Consider the following 25,256-nt stretch of genomic DNA (forward strand, 5'->3'; position numbering starts at 1 on the left):
TTGAGAATTTAAAAACAGTAAAAAATTAAGTTAAAAAATCAAAGTGAAAACTACGCAATATTTTCATATTCTTCTAAGTTTTAAGATTTAATTACCAAATATAAAAATCAACTTTAAATTACACCTGCTGGCTATTAAGTTATCTTACAGAATTCACAGCAGAAGGAAAAGATATGAGTTCCAAAAAGAGGGAACTGTGCAACAGATAAGAGAACAACAGACGATAGACACTTTTGTTCTCTCCCTGACAAGCAAGATGTTTAAAAAGAACACGTACACAGAATTGGTAGCATGGCATGACCCTTTACTAATTTTAAAAAGTTCTGGGCCGGGCGCAGTGGCTCACGCCTGTAATCCCGGCACTTTGGGAGGCCGACGCGGGTGGATCACGAGATCAGGAGATCAAGACCATCTCGGCTAACATGGTGAAACTCCGTCTCTACTAAAAAAATACAAAAAATTAGCCGGGCGCGGTGACAGGCGCCTATAGTCCCAGCTACTTGGGAGGCTGAGGCAGGAGAATGGCGTCAACCCGGAAGGCAGAGCTGGCAGTGAGCCGAGATCCCGCCACTGCAGTCTGGCCTGGGCGAAAGAGCGAGACTCTGTCTCAAAAAACAAACAAACAAAAAAACGAACAAAACAAAACAAAAAAAAGTTCTGAACCAGTATACTGTAGGAAGGATCTGTTAAAAGTACAGAAACCCACCCAACTGAGAAACGAAGAGCAGCCCCAAAAGAGACGCTGTCATTTAGAGGTAGCTTAATTTGCCCGTTTAAAAATACTGCTCTAAATTTGGGAAAACTTGCACCCCACTTGAAACCACAGAGGAAGGAGCTCTTCCTATTCCTTTCTTGTCAGATTTCTTGTTATATCAGCTAAAAAGCACATTACCTGGATACCCTAAATTATTATCAACTCACTTTTAAAAAGTGTGGTCTGTTTCAGGCAAGCAAAATATTTCATTTTAGTTAATACCAGGTGTTGGAAAGCATGCTAAGTAGAGGAGTTTGCTTTTGTAAAGCCAGATTAACATAGGGAAGGTGATATTACTAGATGCCCAAAGGAAATGGAAAACCATTCATTTTTAAATTTTGGGTTAAAGCTCAATTATTTTATTTTTAAACAGGTAATTTATTGACACAGATTAAAACAATAAAAAAAGATACCTGTTGAGAAGTCTGAGTCCTAACTCTGTTCCATTAGGCCTGTTCCCTCTAGCCTACTATGGATAACCATCTTTTATTAATTTTGTTTTTAATTCTTCCAGTATTTCTTTATGCAAACAGGGACAAATAACATGGATGCGTAGATATTTATTTGCCTTGCTCTGTCTATATACTCTGCACTGCATCTTGTTTTTCTTAACACATACTGGAGATTATACTTTAAGAGTACATTAGAGTGCTCTATTTTTTTTGAAAATATTTTAAAGTAATTCTACAAAAGGCTCTATGTTTTACTCCCAGTTAGAGTATTTCAAAATCTCTATATCTGTACTATATGTAGGGAAATGCTCTGGACAGTTCTTTCAATACGAAGTCGACAGAAATTTATCAAAGAACTTACAGTATCTTTCTGTTAGTTTTTTAATAACCTACTGAACAGCATAGCTTTATTTTACCACAAAATTCTCTTTTATTTGAAAAGTTAGGGAGAAGTTACTTGAGATTATTTTTCCCCACTATCTCTGCTCCTTTCCCACACTTTAACTTCTGACTCCATCTTTATTACATGTTTTTATTCTCTCATTTTTTTCACATTCTATATTAACAAATGTAAACTACTAATTCATTTACCAAATATACCTTATGGGTCTTCTGCTGTTGTTATTCCTTTTAGTATTGGCTGCTAACATTTATTGAATACTCATTATGAATCAGTTACCCTATTGCTTGTTTTATCTACATTGTCAAATTTAACTCTCTGTGTAGTTTTTTTATTCCCACTGTACAGTGGAGGAAATGAAGGTCAGAAAATGAGGGTCAGAGAAGTCAATTAAGTTACTGCTAGTAACTGCCAAAACTTGAACTCAGTTTGGTTTATCACCAAAAGATATGCTCTTAACCATTATACTATAAGAAAAGGCATTGCTGGTGGGAGAATTCCATGCAGCTCAGGATGACTAGAGCATAGGGTATGAACAGGAAGGGCCAGACAAAGATCAGGGTGTAGAAACAGCCAGGATTCCAGATCACAGACCTTGTATGCCCTAGTCAAGCTATATGAGCTTCATTCAGAAGGGCACAGGGAACAATCAACAGGTTTTAAGTGTGTGAACAGCTCTGCACTCTGGCAGAAGAGGATAGATTGGAGAGACCAAAACTGGGTTAGGTAAAGGCAGGTAGACCAATTAAAAGGTGATAATGGTGATAAGGGTGTGAACAAAATGTAGTCATTATTATAAATTATAGATTTGATAAAAATTTCATATAATTTCAAACTTTAAAAATCACTTCAAGAGTAAGTATGCTTGACTGAGCCCCAGATACTTTTTGTTTTGTTTTGTTTTGAGATAGGGTCTCTCCTGTTTCCCAGGCTGGAGTGCAGTGGCGCGATCCCAGCTCACTGCAAACTCTGCCTCCTGGGTTCAAACAATTCTTGTGCTTCAGTCTCCGGAGTAGCTGGGACCACAGGTGTGGGCCGCCACACCTGGCTAATTTGGGTATTTTCAGTAGAGACAGGGTTTTGCCATGTTGGCCAGGCTGCTCTTGAACTCCTGGCCTTAAGCAATCTACCCGCCTCAACCTCCCAAAGTGCTGGGATTATAGGAGTGAGCCACAGCACATGGCCCCAAATACATTTCTGATACAAAGATTTCCAGTTTAATAAAATAGGAAGGCACAACTATCACTCAATATTTGGAATTGTGAATTTCTAAAATTGTGTATACTAAGAACAATGTACAAATTAGAGGATTAGTGATACTAATTGGAAAACTTACAAATTAAATTTAAAAATATAAGAACAGACTTTTTCCCCCCCTTTGGGATTGGGACCTTAGGCATTGTCTAGTCAAACTCTTATTTTACAGATTAAAAAAACCTAAAGCACAGAGGGTATATTCTTTATCAGATATGATTGGGGTGCCCATTTAGGATTATAACCCAAGTTTCCTGACTCCTTAATCATTTTTCTCACTTCCATACTAAGATCTGAAATTAGCTCTCCTGGCAGAACAGGTGGGAGAAAAGTTAAGAAAGCTCATATCTAGTAAGTACAGATATTATCAATGCTTTATATTCAGATCTCATTTAACTCACACATCTACTCTACAAGTCAAGTATTATCCATACTACAGATGGGTACAGAAAGCTCCATCTTGCTAAAGGCCACATGACTATCAGACACCAAAGCTTATCTCTTTTCATCATAATATACTAACACCAACAAGAAGATAACCTAAAAGAGTTTTTCTTCCAATGTTTAAAAAAATACCAGGTTTGTATTAACAAATTCAGAAATCATCAAACACTGACCTGTAACATGCACCTGGATACAACAACTTCAGGTACTTCAGGGAATTTTTGTCGCAGGTCATGTAAAACCTGAAAATCAATTTGGTGGCTTCCTTGGGCCATTCGTATATTGCCTGATCAGGACTATTTGTACAGTAGGCAATTCTAGGCCTTAGTGGAAATAGTACTCATCTCTTCTGTCCAAGCATTTTCTGTGAAAGAAAGAAAAAAAATTTTAATGAGAACTGATTATAGAAGGAATATTGTTGTGGATTTAAAATTTCAGTACAAAAGAATATGTGCTTTAGCACTTAACATTATAAACTATAAAAATATTTAGACCTAAAATGCTTTCCATATAGTTATACTATCTTTTTAGTATAAACTCTGATGGTAAACTTTTATATTGTCTAACTCCTATGTATTTATATGCTCTATAATGGCTGAGCCAAAAAGCATTCAAGTAAGAAATTACTGTCAAAGTTGTCTTCCCAGATTCTTTTAAAAAGGGAGAAGAAATAGTATCACTGATTTTTTTTCTTAATGATTACCCCAAGGTGAGTAATCTAAATTCTTAAAGTTTGGATAGTGAAAAAATTTGGTACTACAAATGACTCTGTTTTGTCTAAAACTTAATGATTCAAAACCCAATGCATTCAATATTTTGCTTTATCTTTCAAATATACTTAATCCTTAAATGCACAATCAATTCATTCTCAGGAGCTGAGTAGCATTTTATTCCCTCTGCTTCTATTAAATCAGTATTTTTAAAATACTAGTATTTCCCAAGGGGTTTGATTTAATTGGCTGAGGAGTGAGCAGCCTGGGCATATGGAGTTTTGTAAGATCCCAAGGTGATTCTAATGTGTGGTCGAAGTTGAAAACTACCCACCTTATTTTTATTCCTATTGTTTCTAATGTAAACCATGTTTAATGTTGAAAAATCTTTTGGGGATATAAATAGGAGATAAGTACATTAGCCTAAATAAAATATTAAGACATTTAAAATCATGCTATTTGAAAATACCTTTCATTAGGACAAATTTCATAAGAAGACAATCTCTTTAAAACTAATTTCTTATCTGCGGTATTTCTCTTTTTAACCTCGTTAACATAAGCCTAAAAATACAGGTCTATATATTCCATGAATGTAGAAATTTGGTCTCTTTTATTATTGTGTATCTAGCGTTTTATAAACAGTCTTCAGCATAACAGTAGATATTTAAAATAGTTTTGAGATTTATAGAACTCCTCAGTGCTCAATAAAATAAGTGCTCACTTATATAGTAATAAGCCTTTTAGTTTTTTATCATCACTTGATTAAATTGTACTTAATTATTTTGTTTATGTGGCTTTAGCTTAGCTACATCTCATGGATAAAATTACTGCCACATCAAGTTATTTGCATTGTAGATTTTCCAAAAGTATTTCTATGTAAATACACACACACACACATTTTCGCATTCAAAAGTAGTGTTTCTATAAATGGGTTGCAGGAGAGAAAGTACTAGAAATTAGTAAAGGACATTTTAAATAATTTAAGTGGCGATAATCATGCTATAGAACTGCTCATTTTAAGGAAGCCTTCCTTGACTCCTATCAGCTCATTTCTCCCCCATCCCCCAATTTTGGGCTAAAACTCCTGGAAAGGGTTGTTTATATGTAAGTGTCTTCACTGCCTCCCTCCTTTCTAATCTCTTTTAACCTACCCCAGTCAGGTTTTCATAGTTTTTCTCCACTGAAACTACACTTATCAAAGCCACTATACACTTTCAGTTTATGAAACCCAGTGGTGAGTTCTCAGTCCTCAACTTACTAGATCTCTCTGTAGCTCAGGACCCATTCAACCACTACTCCCTCATTCTTTAAACAATTTCTTCATGTGGCTTCTGAGGTTTATACTCCTCTGGCTTTCCTTCTACTTACTGGCAGATTCTTCTCAGTTTACTTTGCTGGATCCTTTTCCTTTTCTGGACATCTGAATGTTGGTGGCTGGTAGAGTTCAGATCTATGGTTTCCTTTCAACTATATCTACATTCGTCTTCAAGGTAATTTCATTCAAATGTATTGCTTTAAATAATATCTATATAGTGGTGCTTGGCAAATTATTATCTCCAACTCCAATCTCTTCCTTGAGACTAACATATCCAGCTGGCTAACTGACATCTCCTTTTGTGTATCAACTTATTTCAAGCTCAGTATGTCCAAAATCAAACTCTTAATTCCTCCCCCATCCAAATCAATCCTTTCCCAGTCTTTTCCATGTCAGTAAATGGTACCACCATTCATCCAGTTGTTCTTTCTCTCATCCCACATCTAATCTACCATCAAGACTTCTTGGCTTATATATAAAAAGCATTCTGAATCTAACCAATTTTTCCCACTTGTTACTGCTCTTGTCCAAGCCACCATCATAATTCATCTAGACTACTACTGCAAAGGCCTCAATAGGTCTCCCCACCTTCATTCTTTTTGCCAACATACCACTTCTTCCCGTCCCCAGTATTTTCTTTACTGAGCAGCGTGATCTTTGTGAAAAGTAAATCAGAGTCCTCACTTTCCCTGTTCAAAATGCAACGTAACAAAGCCTCTGACTATCTACCACCCCTCTAACTTCATCTTCTACCCTCTCCTTGTTCCCTCAATTCAAAATGGCAGTCTGGTGATTTCTCAAAGAAGCCACTCTTGTTCTTCCCTTAGGACTATCCGATTTGCTGCTCCTTTACTACTGGAATAGTTTTCCCTTAGATCCACCTGCATGGTTCCCTTCTCTTACATCATTAAGAATGTTGATCAAATGTCACTTCTTCAGAGACAGTTTCCCTGACCAATCCCTCTATCTAAATAATGCCATAACTCTTCCCCATCTCCCACCACTGCACCCTCATACTGCTTTTACTTCATAACATGTATCAACACCTGAGATACATTTTATTATCTCTCCATCCCCAAAACATTAGCCCCACGGGATCAAGGACTCTGAAGTTCACGGTTCTATCTCCAGGATCTAGATCATTCCTGGCTCACAGAAGATGCAACACATTTGTTGAATAAAGTGAATATTTTATTATAAGGTTTCTTTATAGTTTCCTTCTACAAGGCTTCCAAAACATATTTCAAATGATCTAGATTTGAAAAAAAATAATTTATACACAATTTGAGGGAGAGGCAAATAGTCTGATTGAGACATATTTTTATTATTTAAAGGAGGATGAACCATGAAAACAAATTTCAACATATTTCATTCTTAAAACAGATACTGAAATCTCTCACCATACTTGCCTGCTTTTCTAATAAAGACTATCACCTACACAAATGATAACATTCTTCAATTGTACAATTTTATTTTATGGGTTCTACTTCCTGTAATGGCTGAGTAACGCCTACCAGACCAAATCTTTCATGAATAACAACTATAAACAGTAGAAATGCATAAAAAACTACCTGAAGGCAGAAACAAATTGGGGGAAGGAAGAAAAAGGGGTCAGCACTTGGAAGAAGGAAACAGCAAGGGTAACTTCCCATTTTTTAATGGCTTTTACTCAGAGAGCAGGTCCCAGTTAGTTTGGGTAGCTAAAACTCAGATAAAAAACCTGCAGTCTTACTTGCTTGAGGAACCAAAGGACAGATGATGGCATGATCACAACAGCTGAAAGCTTAGTGAGTAAATCACAGGAAGGAGAGAACCACAGAGAGGAAGCCCTAAATTCTGTGTATAAACTCTGTATTTATCTTTGATCTCGGAACTATACATATGTGCGACAGATTCCATTCAAGCAGCAAGGCTGAGGTTAAAATAACTGAACTGAGATTTCAGAGCTTATACTTTTAGTGTAGTCAAGTTATCTGGCTTGAAACAGATAACGAACCAAACATCAATACTCACTGGAGCAATATAGAATCCAGAGTCTCCACATGGCATTCATAATGTCCTAAATAAAATCCAAAATTGTTACACATAAACAGAAAAAAACTGACCCATACTCAAGAGAAAAGGCAACCAATGGAGACCAAGCCCAAGATGAGCCAGCTGCTAGAATTAGCACATAAGTATTTTAAAGCAGCTATTTTAACTATGCTGAAGGATTTAAGTGCAAATATGCTTGGAACTCTCAGCAAAGAAATGGAAATTATACATATATAAAGCAAATAAAAATTTAAGAACTAAAAAATAAAATATCTGAAAAAAATTCACTGGGCAGACTTAACTGTGGATAGGAAATGACAGAGTCAGTGAACTTGAAGACAAAGCAATAGAAATTATCCAATCTGAAGGATGAATAGAAAAGTGACTGTGGGCAAGGGGGAGGAGAGAAATAGAACCTTAGGGACCTGTGGCAAGGTATCATAACATACTTGTAACTGGAGATTCAGAAGGAAAGGGGAGAAAGAATGAGGTAGAAAAAATATCTGAAGAAATTATGGCTAAAAATTTTGTTAGTAAAATATATAAATTTACAGATTTAAAATATCAGCAAATCCTGAATAGAAAGAAACAGACGATACATAGACACGAGTTAGTCAAACTGCTGAAAACCAAAAAGAAAATCTTGAAAACAGCCAAAGTGAATATTTTATTATAAGGTTTCTTTATAGTTTCCTTCTATAAGGCTTCCAAAACATATTTCAAATGATCTAGATTTGAAAAAAATAATTTATACACAATTTGAGGGCGAGGCAAATAGTCTGATGGAGACACATTTTTATTATTTAAAGGAGGATGAACAATAAGAATGACAATAATTTAAATGATGACTTCTCATCAGAAACAATGGAGGCATCAGAGGATAGTGAAATGACATAAGTGCTGAAAGATGAAAAAACCAAACTGTCAATCAACCCACATACTATATCCAGCAAAAGTAAACTTTAAGAGTGAAAGCAATATAACTATTTGAAAATGTAGCCTTTGTGAGCAGTAAGTCATTTGTAAGCACAACCCAAACATATTACTGAAACAACTGGTATTTACTTAATTTCAAAACAAAAACCAAGAAATATCTTGTAAATTTACTCTGTAAAATTATTTCTCATAATAAACAGAGACACATTTCCTATGGTAAGATGCAAAATAAACCCTCTCCTGAGAAAAATAATAAAGAAATCATACTTTATGAAATGTTTGAAGCAATAGGTATAAAGTTCTGGCATCTAAACTTCCACCAGCTAAAATGATCTAGGAGGGTTAATTCCTTCTAAATAGTAGCAGAGTATATACAGTACCACAAAACATAAGTAAACATATTGGAAAGGTTTATAAAATGTGCCATATTCTTTCCTTTCTTAAAGATTATGTAAACAATTTTTGATTTCTTAGTAACTATTACAGTGAAGAGTACTAGGCACTGGTTAATGGCTCACTCAGACTGCAAGTTATGCTTCATATTCAGTGCAGTTTACCATAGTGGATGTTTCTAGGACTATAAGAGTATACAAAAGCTAACTGTTTAACACGAGACCACGTCTCCAGATTAAAAAAACAAACAAAAACAAAGAATGTAACTGGATATATAGGTCTTATGAAAATTTGGGCATTTATGAGGCAACTAGATAAGAGTATTTAAAACTGGGACTATCATCATCTATTTATCTACCAACCATACATTTAATGAGTGCCTAGTATGCAGGAGATACCATGCTGGAGATAGTACAAGTATTAGAGTCAATGTTTTTGCCCTGCAGATCACAGAAACTGCTAGGTTCACAATGGTCAACATTCTTTCTATCCTCAAAAAATACACATTTATAATTTAGATAACTGTTTTAACTTGCTCATTATTTTATCTTCTGTCTGCTTTCTTCTGCACTGGGTCTGCTGTCTGCCATCTCTCTTGTGGCTATCACAGCCACTGTTTTTATCTCTTTCACATCATTCCAAAGCAGAGCATGGGAGCATGGAACATTAGAAAAAACTGTAGAGAGGAAAGATCAAGCAAAATAGGTAGGGCCCAAATCATGAAGTGCCTTATAGCCCATTAAAATTTGGGGATTTTATCTTAAGAACAATGGGAAGCCACTGAAGGATTTAAAGCTCAGAGGTAGGAAAGGTGACATGATCAAGAAATCATGTGTGCATAAAAAACGGCTACTGTAAGGAAAAAGGGTAAAAGAATATATGAGAAGACCAGTCAGAAAACCACTGCTGTAGTTCAGCCAGGAAATGGTAATAGCCTGTACGGTGAATAGCAATGGAGACTAGGTAGAGAGAAGTGGAAGACCTTAAGGGATATTTAGGAAGTAAAAATGTATAGAAATTTGGTGATGGATTAGAAATTGGGGCAAAAGCGAAGGAGGTGTCAAAGTTGATTTCTGATTTGCTCAACTGGATAGTGGTCTCATCTCTGAATTAGGAAACAATGGGAAAAGTCAAAGAGTAGAAACAAAGAGAAGGATGACAGGTTTGTTTCTGAACCTGTGGAATCTAGGGTACCTTTAAAACATCCAAATAGAGATATCATACAGGGAGTTGTGATATATGGGTCTAGCGCTCAAAGGACAGATCTGACCTGCAGAGAAAAATGTGAGAGGCATCTGTGGTACTGGCATTAATTAAAACCTGAGTGTGAATGAGATAATCCTACCATATAATTTAAATATATCATTAGTTATATTATGGATAAAATATTATATAGTAATTATTTTTTCACAATGGTCAACATTCTTTCTATCCTCAAAAAAACTGAAGAGCATGTTTAAAGATGGATTTTCAAACATCTTAACGAATTTTTTGTTCAGAAAATATTTTACTGTGGCATTATCCTGTAATGAAACTTTAAAAAATGTTTAAGAAAGAAAACATGTAAACAGTTTAAAAAGCCAGCAAGTGCTATGAAGCTCATTAGGGAAACTTTCCCTGCCTCATGGCTCTACATCTTTGAGTCCTACTCTGTAGAGGTAACCATGGTCAAGACTGAGCTGTTTTTCCACATTCCTACCTATTGTTGGAGGTGGGGCCTGGTGGTGAATGAATCATGGGGGCGAATTTCTCATAAATGGTTTAGTGCCATTTATGAGAAAATAAAGATTTAGCTTTAGAACTCAGTGCCTACCCCATATATATATATATATATATATATATACCATACTTCTCCACTGCTATACTCCTCTGCCCAGTTACTTATTTTACAATTTTTGTTTAATCAATATTCAATGTTTATATTACATCTCCCCCCTATAAATACTGTTAGCCTAGATACTTAGTCAATAACGAGGGATGGACTAAATCTCCAAGGTTCCTTCCTGTAGTGGTATTTAGGGAAGAAAAGTATAATTTTAATTAAAAAAACTGTAGAATATTAATCATATGTGACCAAAGCCGGTATTCAACCAAGTCTGATAAAATAACAAAGCTCTTGCAATTCTAACACTAGGGAAAATGGGGAGAAATGGGAGGGAGGGGACAAGGGAGAAACATTACTATTGTGCTTAAGTTGTAGATTTAGATTAGATGAATTATTTTCTAGAAAACAAGCTGCCTTGATATTAAAAACAAAACAAAACCTCAAAACAATGACTATAAAAATATGGCAAAGTCTGTCAAAGATTGAAGTTAACTGCTCTTGACTAGTCTCCCCTTCCCCAGTACACCAAGCCAGATGGAATAGTTTTCTAAAACTTTCCAAAAAAAGGTAATTTTTGTGTAATTTAAATTGCTCCAAAGTCCAGACAAATTTCAGTTTTCAATTTACTTTAAAAGGTTATAATATAGTTTGGGTATTATCTCCTTTAAATCTCATTCTGAACTGTGATCCCCAGTGTTGGAGGTGGGGCCTGATGGTGAATGAATCATGGAGGCGGATTTCTCGTAAGTGGTTTAGTGCCATCCCCTTAGCACTGTCCTCACGATAGTGAGTTCTTGTGAGACATGGCTCTTCAAAAGTGTGTGGCACCTCCTGTCTCTTGCACCCGCTCTATGTGATATCCAGGTTCCCCCATTGCCTTCTGCCATAGCTGTAAGCTTCCTGAGGTCCCGCCAGAAGCGAAGCAGATGCCCAGCACCATGCTTCCTATACAGCCTGCAGAACCATGAGCTGATTAAACCTCTTTTCTTTCTGAATTACCTAATCTCGGGTATGTCTTTACAGCAATGCAAGAATGGTCTAACACAGAAAACTGGTACTCGGAATGGGGCACTACTATAACGATACTTGAAAATGTGGAAGCAACTTGGGAACTGGGTAACAGGCAGAGGTTAGAAGAGTTTGTAGGACTCAGAGGAAGACAGGAAAATGAGGGAAAATCTGAAAATTCTTAGAGACTGGTTAAATGGTTATAATCAAAATCTTGATAGTGATATGGACAGGGAAGGCCAAGGTGATAAAAACTAAGATGGAAATGAAGAACTTATAGGAACCAGAGCAAAGTCAACCTTGTCATGCCTTAGCAAAGAGCTTGGCTGTATTGTGTTCATGCCCTAGGGATCTGTGGAAGTTTCAACTTAAGAGTGATGATTTAGGGCATCTGACAGAAGAAATTTCTGATGTGGCCTGGATGTTTCTAACAACCTATACTCAGATGTTGGAGCAAAGAAATGACTTAATGTTGGAAGTTATATTTAAAGGGGAAGTAGAACTATAAAAGTTTGGAAAACATGCAGTCTGGCCATGTGGCAGAGAAAGAAAAGGCTTTTTCGGGACAGGAATTCAAGCAGGCTGTGGACTAACCACTTGCTAGAGATTGGCCCAACTGAAAAGGAGCCAAGTGCGAACAGCCAAGACAATGGGAAAAAGGCCTCGAAGGTATTTCAGAGATTTTTGCAGCAGCCCCTCCCATCACAGGCTCAGAAACCAGGAGGAAATAATGGTTCAGGTGGCCAGGCCCAGCCCTGCACAGCTCAGGACACTGCTCCCTGAATCCAGGCCGCTCCAGCTGTGGCTCAAAGGGCCCCAAGAACAACTTGGGCTGCTGCTGCTTTGGAGAATGTATGCCACCTTAAACCTTGGCAGCGTCTATGGTGTTAAGCCTACAGGTGTGCACAGTGCAAGAGTGAAGGAGGCTTGGCAGCCTCCACCTAGATTTCAGAGGAAGTATGAGAAAGTCTGGGTGGCCAGGTAGAAGCCTGCAGCAGGGCAGGGCCCTCACAAAAAACCTCTACTAGGGCTGTATGGAAGGAAAATGTGGAGTTGGAGGCCCCACAGAGTCTCCATGGGGGCACTGCCTAGTAGGGCTGGGGAAAGGGACCCCCGTCCTCCAGACGCTAGAATGTTAGGTCCACCAGCAGCTTACATCTTGTGCTAGAAAAAGCTGCAGACACTCAACTCCAACCCATGAGAACACCTGTGGTGGCTGAACCCTGCAGACACAGGCAGGGCTGCTCAAAGGCCTGTATGCGGGACATGGAGTCAAAGGAGATTATTTTGGAGCTTTAATGACTGCCCTATTGGGTTTTAAACCTGTATGAAGCCTGTAGCCCCTTTCTTTTGGCCAATTTCTCCCTTCTGGAATGGGAATGTTTACCCCATGCCTGTACCCCCACTGTATCTTGAAAGTGAATAACTTGTTTTGATTTTACAGACTCATAGGTAAAGGGGACTTAGCTTATCTCAGACGATACTTTGGACTTTTGAATGAGGCTGAAATGAGCTGAAACTTTTGGAGGACTATTAGGAAGGAATATTTTGAAATGTGAGAAGAACAAGAGATTTTGAGAGGTGGGGCGGAATAATATAGTTTGGATGCTGTCTTCTCTAAATCTCATGTTGAATTATGATCCCCAGTGTTGGAGATGGGACCTGGTGGGAGGCGACTGGACCATGAGGGTGGATTTCTTATGAATGGTTTAGTGCCACCTGCCTTGGCACTGTTCTTACGATTGAGTTGTCATGAGATCTGGCTGTTTAAAACTTCCTCCTCCCTTGCTTCTGCTCTTGCCATGTGACACACTGGCTTCCCCTGTGCCTTCGGCCATGATTGTAAGCTTCCTGAAGTCTTGCCAAAAGGCGAGCAGATGCTTGGCAACATACTTCTTGTACAGCCTGCAGAACTAGGAGCCAATTAAACCCTTATTCTTTCTGAATTACCCAGTCTTGGGTATTTCTTTATATCAATGCAAGAACAAACTAACACAAGCTAACATAAAAAAAAATTCAGAAAAAAAAGGCTATCATTATCTGATGTAAAAATCTAACATGCAAATAAAGCAAACAAAATACCTATATACCAAGAGCATTTACTTTAAAAAAACTGGCACAAAAATTTTGAATAAAAGATTAGGAAACCCAGTGTACAAACTATAGAGCTGGATTTATTACTGGTATCTCAGTTTAAAATAAACTTATTAATGTACTTCCATTATATTAATAGTTAATGGAGACTACTTATACTATTATCTCAATAGATACCAAAAGCACATTTAGGAAAATCTAAGTCTGACTTTTGGGAGAAAAAAACTTGGCTTCAGTTCCAGAATGATAGTGTACTGAGCTAGTTCAGAACCTCTTCTGTTATGAAAAACCAGAAATAATGAAAAAATGATTGACTTTCTTTTGTAACAGCAGAGCTTGCAAGAAAAAAATTCCCTGGTGCCAGAAACAAAGACAGAATTAAAAGCCACTATAATAAGTGTTTAAGTTAAAATACTGTGGTGATATGTGGGGGAGAAGAGTTTGGAAGGAGAGAGAGATAGTTATCAGAACTAGACATACTGGAGCTGTTTAATGCTATGTGGAAAGAAGACACATTATAGGACCACACCAGAAAGACATTTTATTTAAATGAAATAGTTGCATAAAGCCTAGATTCTGGAAGGTCCTTCCTTACTAGAAAAAAGCAGCTAAACCTCTATCCATTGCCACATAGAAGCCACAAGAACTGAAATTCACTAGAGCCACGAATGGGAAGGAAACATCTCCCTTACAAAATTAAAGACACGAGCCTGCACCATGCACAGGTGTGGAATCCAAATTTACACTACAGGTGTAGAAAAGAAACTTAAAATAGAAATTAACAAAAAAATTGGTCTGAGGCTGGTGATACCATAGGATTCCTGGCAGAAACAAAAGCAAAACTGCTATGGAATCTTATTTCTTTAACCCAGGAAGCAAAGGATTTCTAGAGGTAAAAAATGAAAAACAAATAACATCATGTTGAAAATGAGCTTGTGTTAAATAAAATTCAAAAGCACGAAGAAATAATCCACCATGAGTAAAGATCAGGAACACGAATTAGATGATTAATATCTAAGAATGTAAGAGAACAGAACCTGAAAGAAGCTATAAAATAAAAATATTTAAAATGACTGTGGAGATAAAAGGAAATCACAAGATATAAAATGAAAAGGCAAAATTTGAAAAAGAATCAATTAAGACTTCTAGAAAATATACCATCATAAAATGTAACAATCAATGAATAGGTTAAACAGCAGAAGGTACTTGAGACCACAGAGAAAGGTGAATTGGAAGATGGATAAGAGAATAGCAACGAGAAAGCAGCAGAGCTTATAAAGCAATGGAATATACGGAAGAGAAAATGAGAAACAGAATGAAAATACGTACTGCATCTAATAGAGGACTTGAAGAATGATGTGAAAGAATAAGGGAAAGGCAAAATTCAAAGAAATAATGGTTGAGATGCTGACAATATGTTTCTTTATAATATACTGAAAACACACACACACACAGAGTTCTGAAGAGAAAAATAAAAAGAAATCTGCACCTAGATATATTGTAGTGAAACTGCAGAGTACCAAAGACAAAGATTTTATCTTTAAAACAATCAGAGAGAAAAGAACCATAATCTACAAAGGAATAACTAGATTGATGACCTTCTAATTAGTCACAGTAGATGCCAGAAGACAGAATAATACAAGTTGAGCATCCCTAATCTGAAGATATGAAACACTCCAAAACTGGAAACAATTTTTGAGTTCAACAGGATGCCATGAGTGGAAAATTTCACATAAGTACTTAAGACAAACTTGCTTCATGTGCAGAATAATGTAAAATACTGTATAAAATTACCTTCAGGCTATGGGTATTAAGGTGGATATGAAATATAAATCAGTATCGTGTTTAGACGTGGGTCCCATCCTGAAGATATTATATATATATACACAAATATCCCCAAATCTGAAAAAATCCAAAATCCGAAACACTTTTGGTCCCAAGCATTTCTAATAAGGGATACTCAACTTATATATACACATTTCTCAGAGAACATAACTGCAGATCTAATTTAATTTGCAGACCCTATGACCCAGCAATTTCACTTCTAGGAACTGGAGAAAACAGACAATCATGTAAAGACATATATGAAAAGGCCGGGCATGGTGGCTCACGCCTGTAATCCTAGCACTTGGGGAAGCCAAGGCAGGTGGATCACTTGAGGTCAGGAGTTCGAAACCAATCTGGCCAACATGGTGAAACCTCGTCTCTACTAAAAATACAAAAAATCAGCCGGGTGTAGGGGTGGAAACCTGTAATTCTAGCTACTTGGGAGGCTGAGACAGGAGAATCACTTGAACCCAGGAGACGGAGGTTGCAGTGAGCCAAGATCGCACCATTGCACTCCAGCCTGGGTGACAGAGCGAGACTCTGTCTCAAAAAAAAAAAAGAAAAAGAAAAGATACATATGACAAGATGTTTATTAGAATATAATTTATAACATGACAAATTTAGAAACAAGTTAAATGTTGTAAAGTATTAAGTTCATCTAAATGTACTGACATGGACAGATGTTCATTAACACTGTTCAAGGGGGCAGAAGCATATGACTAAACAATGTATAATGTAATCTATTTATATATTGATACAGAGTCTTTACTATTACTTTACACCCATCAAGGCTAAAATGTGTGTGTGTGTGTGTGTGTGTGTGTGTGTGTGTGTGTGTGTGTGTTTTCTTGAGACGGAGTCTCCCTCCATTGTCCAGGCTGGAGTGTAGTGGCACAATCTTGGCTTACTGCAACCTCTGCCTCCTGAGTTCAAGTGATTCTCCTGCCTCAGCCTCCTGAGTAGCTGGGACTACAGGTGCGTGCCACCACGCCTTGTTAGTTTTTGTATTTTTAGTAGAGATGGGGCTTCACTATATTGGCCAGGCTGCTCTCGAACTCCTGACCTCGAGATCTGCCTGCCTCAGCCTCCCAAAGTGCTGGGATTACAGGCATGAGCCACTGCACCCGGCTAAAACGTTTTACACTGAAAACACACTACTTTTAAAAAGTAAAAATAAATTAAAAGTAAATAATAAAGAAGTGGTTATTTCAGTTTTCAGCCATTAGACGGTTACAAATGTCATAATGCTGGTGAATGAAATAATTGAATAGTCAAGGTATCTGTAAAAAATACTATATGCTCTTTTGAAATGACAGGTGCATTTTTATAAATTACTGTAAAAAAATTCTATGGATAGGTGAAAGTCTGTTTGTAGTAAATTAATCATATAAGAGATTTTAATGCTGTAATTCATTTCAAACCAAACAAAAACAAACTCCTAAATTCCACACTACAAGAGTGAATACTCAACACCTGATGTCAAGATCTACAGACGAAGTCTGGGAAGATTTTTTTGCTTTAGATTCATCCTCACCTGCTATGGTGTGAATGGTCACGTCCCCTCAAAATTCATATGTGACATCCTATCCCCCAAGATGACAGTATTGAGAGGTGATCAGGTTTGAGTGTGGAACCTACATGAATGGGATTAGTGGCCTTATAAAAGAGGCCCGAGGGAGCTGAGCTGCCCCTTCCACCATGCGAGGACATAGCTAAAAGGTGCCACCTACGAACCAGAGAGTGGGAACTCACCAGACATTCAGTCTGCTGGTGCCTTGATCTTGGACTTCCTAGCCTCCAGAACTGTAAGAAATAAACTTCTGTTGTTTATAAGCTACCCAGTTTACAGTATTTTGTTAAAGCAGCCTGAATAAACTAAGATTATCATCTTATTTCTGTAACCTTGTTTAATGGTTGCTCATTTTGACAATCCACATCTATGTGTATAAAATGAAGTTGAGTCTCACTTTCAGTTAACCCCCAATTTTAGTCACAGAAGCACTGTGAAATCTTGCCTTTAATAAGGCCATACTAAGTTTTCTACAAATACCTGTTGAATGGCAGTCTCCTACATTTCTATGTGCTAAAGTAGAACTACCATTACCTTTAGTTAGAAGGAAATAAGCATTTGGAATTCTCTAGGACATTAGGAAATACGATTAAGTTAGGAGGTATCAGAACAGATTCAATAATTCAAATTTTAAGAAATCTATTTGAAAACCCAATATATCACTTTGTCATTTATCACTTCTCAAAGAGCCTTTCAATAGCATTTGTTAAGTGTTACATGGAAAAATAAGTTTTTTTTTTTTTTTTGTGGCAATACGTTTGAAAAATGCTGTTACTTAAAGTTAAGGAGGTTTCTTTATTTCTGGACTTTAATATGCACTGTGAATCTTTGGGTAGTGGCAGCAGATGCAATATTTCTCAAATTTAGTTGGGCATGATCCTATTTATCCATAAGCATCTTGAGGTAGGAAGCACACAGGTAAACAGTGTCACGTAAGTAACGTAATCAAAAGACAGCAGTACTTTTCTCTCTTAGGAATTTATGCTAAGGAAGTAATTCAACGTAAGTTTAACATAGCTTTTTTTTTTTTTTTTTGAGATGGAGTTTTGCTCTTGTCACCCAGGATGGAGTGCAATGGTGTGATCTCGACTCATTGCAACCTCCACCTCCTGGGTTCAAGCGATTCTCCTGTCTGAGCCTCCTGTGAAGCTGGGATTACATGTCCCTGCCACCATGCCCGGCTAATTTTTGCATTTTTAGTAGAGACGGGGGTTTCTCCACGTTGGCCAGGCTGGTCTCAAACTCCTGACCTCAGGTGATCCACCCACCTCGGCCTCCCAAAGTGCTGGGATTACAGGTGTTAGCCACCACTCCTGGCCTAAGTTTAAAATAGTTTTCTAACAGTAAAAAACAAAAAAGAACCAAATAGCTTAACTTTTGGAAAGCAGCTTTTCAAACTGTAATTTATTAATACTTGACTATTATGCAGACATTAACACTTATTAAAACCTCAGAAAATGCAAGGAAATAGTCATGTAATATTTGGCAAAAACAGAAAGACATTATCATGTAAATAATTTTCACTGGGGAAAATTTTAAATTGGAGACCAAACAAAAAAGTATAGGGGTGGCGCATCATGGGAGCTTTAATTTATTAAACAATAATGATCTTTAATTAACATCCAAATGTCTGTTAACACATCACCTGGTGAGGGGAATCCTCACCTCAGAATGCAGTCTCTATAGATGTCAATTTGGCAATCTCTATCAAAATTAAAACTGCATTTATTTTTTGACTTCACAATTCTATTTTTATGAATCTGTTTGCAGATACAGTCACACAGAAAACTATATATATTTACCAAAGCATGTTTCTAATGATAAACAACCAAAAACTACTTAAGTATCTGTTAATAGTGATGTGTAAACTATGGTCATTCACAAGAGTATAATGTACTATATAGCCATTAAAAAGAATGAGATGCTAATATGGAATAATCCCCAAGATACAATACTCAGTTAACAAACTACCACCACTAAGTGCAGAACAGTGTTCTGTATTCTCTTACATACAAGAACGCACACACTTTTACATGCACAGAATATCTTTGGAAGGATACACAAGAACTGGTAACGCTGGCTGCCTCTAGGGAACGCAACTAAGGGAGATTTACTCTTCATTATACACCTTCTTGATCTCATAGAAAACACACAAATTTTTAAAAACCTATTTTATTTAATATATTGTTTCTCTAATAAAAAATATTCAATAAAAAGTGAAAATAATGTGTTTTATATTTCATCTTACAATTTAGACTTGGGGAAATGAAGATGCTTCAAAGTGTCATGTAGTCCGAGACTACCTGAAGTTCTAAAATTGAGATTACATTTTATGACATGATTTTGTGACACGATCTACCTTTCTAACATATTAAGGACTTAATCAAAAGTTTTGAGATTTGGCCGGGCGCGGTGGCTCACGCCTGTAATCCTAGCACTTTGGGAGGCCGAGACGGGCGGATCACGAGGTCAGGAGATCGAGACCATCCTGGCTAACACGGTGAAACCCCGTCTCTACTAACAATACAAAAAAAATTAGCCAGGCGAGGTGGCGCGCGCCTATAGTCCCAGCTACTCGGGAGGCTGAGGCAGGAGAATGGCGTGAACCCCGGGGGGCGGAGCCTGCAGTGAGCCGAGATCGCGCCACTGCACTTCAGCCTGGGCGACAGCGAGACTCCATCTCAAAAAAAAAAAAAAAAAAAAAAAAAAAAAGTTTTGAGATTTGCACAATCCAAAATGAGGCTCTACAGAGTGCTTGTTTACCTAATTCTCTTTCGATTTCAGGATCAAATAAACTGATGTGGTAACATAAGAAGGCATACAGATGTACTAATTAAGGTAAGCAGGTGTTTGTGTTCAAAGGGCATGATTCCACTTTGGATAGCAGAAGCTGGGACCAATTAGATGCATGTAATTGAGGTTTTGATGAATGTTATAAAGAAACCAATATCCAGTAAAGGACACTGTAGAGAAATTTAGTTAAATTTTACCTAGACATCTGTCAACACTGAGAAGCAAGCAAATAGAGAAGCAGGATTTAACTTTTATGCATAAATGTAATTTGGACTCCAAAGTTTTAGTGGGTTAAAAATTTTGGGGTTAAAAAACATATACGTGTATGTATGTCTTTTTACATATGTATACACACACAAATATATAAATATATATATTTAATCTCTCACTCTTTATATATAGAGAAATAAAATATACACCTGAAGAAAAGTTAGAAAATAAGCATTGTTTTAAATGACTGCATAACAGTCCATCAGGTCAATATATCACTATTTAGCCAGTCTTGTAAACAAATAACTAAGTTGTTTCGAATTTTTCTCTAGAAAGCTACACAGTTTTTTGTACGTGGACCATTTCCATATTTAAATTATTTCCTCAGAATATGACTTTATATTCACAATGTCAAGGCAACAATATGAAGGTTAGCCTTTAGATTTTATCTTTATTTTACAAAGACTTAAAGGGGTCGTTCCCCACTTGATTTTTTCCTAATGCCTATGTAATATCCTGCTTGCTAGCACTAAATTAGTGTTTCTCCATTCTGGATGCACATCTAAATCACTTGGGGAAGAAACTGATAACAATGATTATCTGAGGAAGAAGAGGGAATCTGGGAGAATAGGGGCTGCGGAGGAAGACAGGAGACTTTCTCTTCACTGTACATCTTTTTGTGCTTGTTGAATTCTGTATTATATTCCTGTGTTACCTAGTAAAAGAGGGAAGTAAGGGGAAGGAGTAAGGTGGAGAAAGCATCATCAGCAGCAAAAGCAACCCAGCAGCAGTAGCAGCACCTACAGAGCTTTGAAACGCACAGTCCAAAGTTGGGGAGGTAACTCAAACCTGATAATGAGTTTTAGAATTTCTGGATGTAGGGCCTACACACGCATCTCTGTTACTCAAAGTAAAAACAAGATACTCCACCAGTAACTGTGATGGGAAGTCAAGGTAGAGAACCATGGAATCAATAATTTCATTTTACAAGGCTGATGATGTTCAAAACAGGTAAATCTTAGAGCAAACAAAGTTCAGTATGTAAGCAGGAGGGAAAAAAGGTGCCCAAACCTTAAAAGCTCCTTAAGATTTAAGATATGGTACAAAAACGGCAACTTTCCTCATCAAGAAAAGGGTGTGTTTCCTAGACCAGCATTTTTTAGTTTGGTCTGTGGACCACCTGAAACAAAATCACTGGGCTTCATCCTGGACCTATGGAATCAAAGTCCCTAAGTATAAAGGCCAAGTATGTTCACTGATTCCTCTTTGAATCCACTGTGATGAGCCCTCTCATGACAACTGCTTATCTGAATGTTTCTTCAAGTAAAGTTTACTCCAGTTCCTACAAGACTTCTAGTTGATAACACAGTAAATGAAAGGCAGGGAAGGGACTAATAAAAAACCAAGATGACTATGGTCAAAGGATCACATATAAGAGGTGCTTATAGTAAAGTACTGATTTAAGGAAGGAAAATAGAGACGAAGGGGGTGTGGAATTTCATCAGTTTAAAAAACTGGGTGAAAGGCAATGAAATAAAAAGATTATTAAAATGAAGTCAATTACCAACAAGCCTGTAACAGGAATGGTTAGAAACTTGTATGTAACTTGATTCAATGGGAAATAAATAACTGGGGGAAGAAAAAATTACCTCTATTAAGTATACACAAACAGGTTCTGCAGCTACTATATATTTAAGAGTGTAGGAAAATGCAGTTGTACAATAAACACATATGGATCACCATAGGTCAGCTAAAAATGAAGCTTATTATAAAATAAAAGCTGTTTTTGGGCAGGTAAATTTCTGAAAAATCTTTTACTATCAAGAAGGTGCCATACAAAGTAAATGGTGGAGCAAAGCTAAATTCCCAGAGATCTAACTTTTAAAAATAAAAGGAATAACTAGTAATGTATCTCACATAAACTACTCAATTTACATAATTTAAACTTGACAAAGTATTGCCTTTACTATTAAAATCTTAACAAAGAAAAGGAACCAATGACTAAATAAAATGTTACTCTGAGACAGGCATAAACTTTCCTGAAGAGTAGTTTCTTAAGAGTAGAACTAAAAGAACCAGTATTCTACCCTAGCCATGCATGCTTCTAAAATTTTCTGGTGAAAGAACATGTTACTAGTTTAAAACAGAGATAACCTAAATATTCAACCTCAGTTCCATAAGTGCACACTGTCTTATCTAACTAGATGAGACAATTATGATATAATGTATATAAAACAGTATTTGATACATAGTGATAGCTGGTTAAGTATAAATTCTAGGATTCCATGGGTTCATTTATGAAGTTTAATATGCTACTTACTTGCAGTAACTTCTTGGGCAAATCATTTAATTTCTGTGCCTCAGTTTCCTCAACTATAAAATAGTGATGATAGAGTAGCTACTTCATAGGATTGTTAGGAGAATTAAATGAGTAATCCATGTAAGATAATAAAAAGAGCACATAGTAAGTACACATGTAAATAAAATATCAATACTATCATTTCATTCTTCGTAAAATGGAGAAAACAACTTAAAGAGCTTCAAGGATTAGTGACAACATAATTAAAGCCAATTGCATTATATCTGTCCTGCCTACAGCAAAAAGTACAAACTGGTAGTAGTAGTAATTATTTATTCTAAATATCATGAACTTCCACGAAGCGCAAAGGAACAAAACCTTACAGGGCTGCATATTACCCTGGTTGCAGAATATTGTAGGAGTGGATTGAGCCTTTAAGGCCTTCTTTTTCAATGTATATGGGACAAAAAACTTGCAGTTGGGAAAATCTGACAAAGCTACATGACAAACTCAATAGTACTAGGTTGTGCAAAGTGCTAGATAAGTGGCATAAACTGTGTTATAATAGGTGTTTAAAGGGATCTCTCTTGGCTGAGGAGGAAGTGGGAAAGTACTGAAGCATAGCAACTTAAAGTATAAAAGAAGTAAGGCAGATTCTGGGGATTGTGTCACCTGTCTTGCAGGAGGAAGAAAGGAGGGACAAAGAAGAAAGAAGGTGATTATGAAGAAGGTACTCAGGATGGGGGGTAGTTACAGGAGAAGACGAGAAGATGAATGAAGGTTTCAAGATATAGTGGTCTTTATCCGAGAAGACCTTGAGATACGCTAATGCTAATAAGGTTTTAATATATGTCAAACTATATATATAAACATCATTTTACCTTTGCCCTGTTCTTACATAATTATGAGTTTTGCTGGAACAAATTTAATTATGTTAACAAAGTAAGCTGGGCATGGTGGCACATGCCTGTAGTCCCAGCTACTCAGGAGGCTAAAGAAGGAGGATCCATTGAGCCCAGGAGTTCAAGGATGCAGTGAGCTATGATTGTGCCACTGCACTCCAGCCTGGGTGACTGAGATCTTAAAAAAAAAAAAGAAAAGACATAAAATATGGTTCATGCCGAATATCAAACAGTAGTAGGAAGAAATACATAAAGTTCACTTCTCAAACGCATTAGGATTCTTCCTCAGCTTGTGTACAAGAATGTAAGAGAAGATTTTTCCATTTCAGCATATGCTAAAAGCAAATTCCAGTTTCCAAAGTAACCACTAGAGGTAATAATTTTTTCTGTAAATCATAAAATCCTGAATTGGACAGAATTCTAGGAAGTTATCTTGTAAAAGTGTAATTTAAGAGATCTGAAAAATGCCTTGTTGCACAGTCGTCTCCTTGTTAGACTCCCTCTTCTCCCAGCCAATCCTATTTACCTCTTAAAAACAAGCCCTGGTCACAAAGAAAATTCTTCACGTGAGAAATACTAGTTCCCAGCTGGGTGCAGTGGCCTACGCCTGTAATCCTAGCACTTTGGGAGGCCGAGGTGGGTGGATCACCTAAGGTCAGGGGTTTGAGACCAGCCCAGCCAACATGGTGAAACCCTGTCTCTACTAAAAATACAAAAATTAGCCAGGCGTGGTGGCAGGCGCCTGTAATCCCAGCTACTTGGGAGGCTGAGGCAAGAGAATCGCTTGAACCCAGGAGGCGGAGGTTGCAGTGAGCTGAGATTGTGCCACTGCACTCTTGCCTGGGCGACAGAGTGAGACTCCATCTCTGAATGAATGCATGCATGCATGTATGTTAGCTCCCAAGCAGAGAGACTATTTTTCACTGGTGTATCCTAACTACTTGGTGTATGTCAAGTGGATGCTCAGTAAATATTTGTTGCCGTAAGTCTCTAAATAAACATCAGAATACATATAGCTTTTAAAGACTACTGTAAAAAGTGGTTATCTATCTCCCCAAACTCAAGCGTTTCCCTTAACCTCAGATGTGTCAGTGCTGCTGTATCTGTTTTGAAAACGTAAATATGTTCCATCACAATTGATATGAGAGAACAATTTGAACATTAAGTGAATTTCGCTGTAATTTCATTTGTAAGAAACACTAGGTGAACACGGAAAGCCATATTGAGCTAAAACAAGCAGCATATGAATATACAAAAAGTAAACAAGAACATACCTGAAACATTTACCAGCTATCACAGCTTAACAGATCTGCACGTCATTAATCACACCCAGTCACATTACTGATTTCAGAAAACTCTTTCTTTACTACTTTTTTTTTTTTTGTGAGATGGAGTATCGCTCTGTCACCCAGGCTGGAGTGCAGTGGCGCGATCTCAGCTCACTGCAACCTCCGCCTCGTGGGTTCAAGCGATTCTCCTGCCTCGGCCTCCCGAGTAGCTAGGATTACAGGCACGTGCCACCATGCCTGGCTAAGTTTTTGTATTTTTAGTAGAGATGGGGTTTCACTGTGTTAGCCAGGATCATCTCAATCTCCTGGCCTCGTGATCACCCCGCCTTGGTCTCCCAAAGCACTGGGATTACAGGCGTAAGACATGGCGCCCGGCCTCAACTACTTTACAATAACTCACAAGCTGCAACTCTTCCTGTGCTCCCTCCCATAAGCAAACTTTAGGTCTCATTCAGGGAAAAGTACAATATTCATTGTAGTATTTACATATTTCTTATTTTACATATTTCTTAATTTATTTAACATGAATAAAATTGTTATCTTTAAGATTTTTTTTTTTTTTTTTTGAGATGGAGTTTTGCTCTTGTTGTCCAGGCTGGAGTGCAATGGTGTGATCTCGGCTCACTGCAACCTCCGCCTCCCAGATTGAAGCGATTCTCCTGCCTCAGCCTCCTGAGTAAGCTGGGATTACAGGTGCCTGCCACCGCCCCCAGCTAATTTTTTTGTATTTTTAGTAGAGACAGGGTT

General features: G+C 37.2%; 1 protein-coding gene across 6 annotated transcripts in view; it reads right to left on the bottom strand.

Annotated features, from left to right (window-relative positions):
* Positions 1–25,256, bottom strand: part of LOC116463202 (TGF-beta-activated kinase 1 and MAP3K7-binding protein 2) — a 93,708-nt gene that overhangs the window by 37,646 nt on the left and 30,806 nt on the right. For 2 of the 6 annotated variants that reach the window (XM_032146197.2, XM_058434504.1), the window contains one exon: positions 3,478–3,668. The exons of 1 other annotated variant lie outside the window; for it this stretch is intronic. In XM_032146197.2, the coding sequence (XP_032002088.1) occupies positions 3,478–3,579 (102 nt within the window). In that variant the 5' untranslated portion in view covers positions 3,580–3,668. Of the gene's footprint in view, positions 1–3,477; positions 3,669–5,382; positions 6,548–7,342; positions 7,365–22,339; positions 22,421–25,256 lie in introns of those variants that run through there. 3 more of the 6 variants (XM_058434506.1, XM_032146200.2, XM_032146199.2) reach the window with 3 other exon arrangements.

This window comes from Hylobates moloch, unplaced genomic scaffold, assembly GCF_009828535.3.
Source record: "Hylobates moloch isolate HMO894 unplaced genomic scaffold, HMol_V3 SCAFFOLD_29, whole genome shotgun sequence".
Lineage (NCBI taxonomy): Eukaryota > Metazoa > Chordata > Mammalia > Primates > Hylobatidae > Hylobates > Hylobates moloch.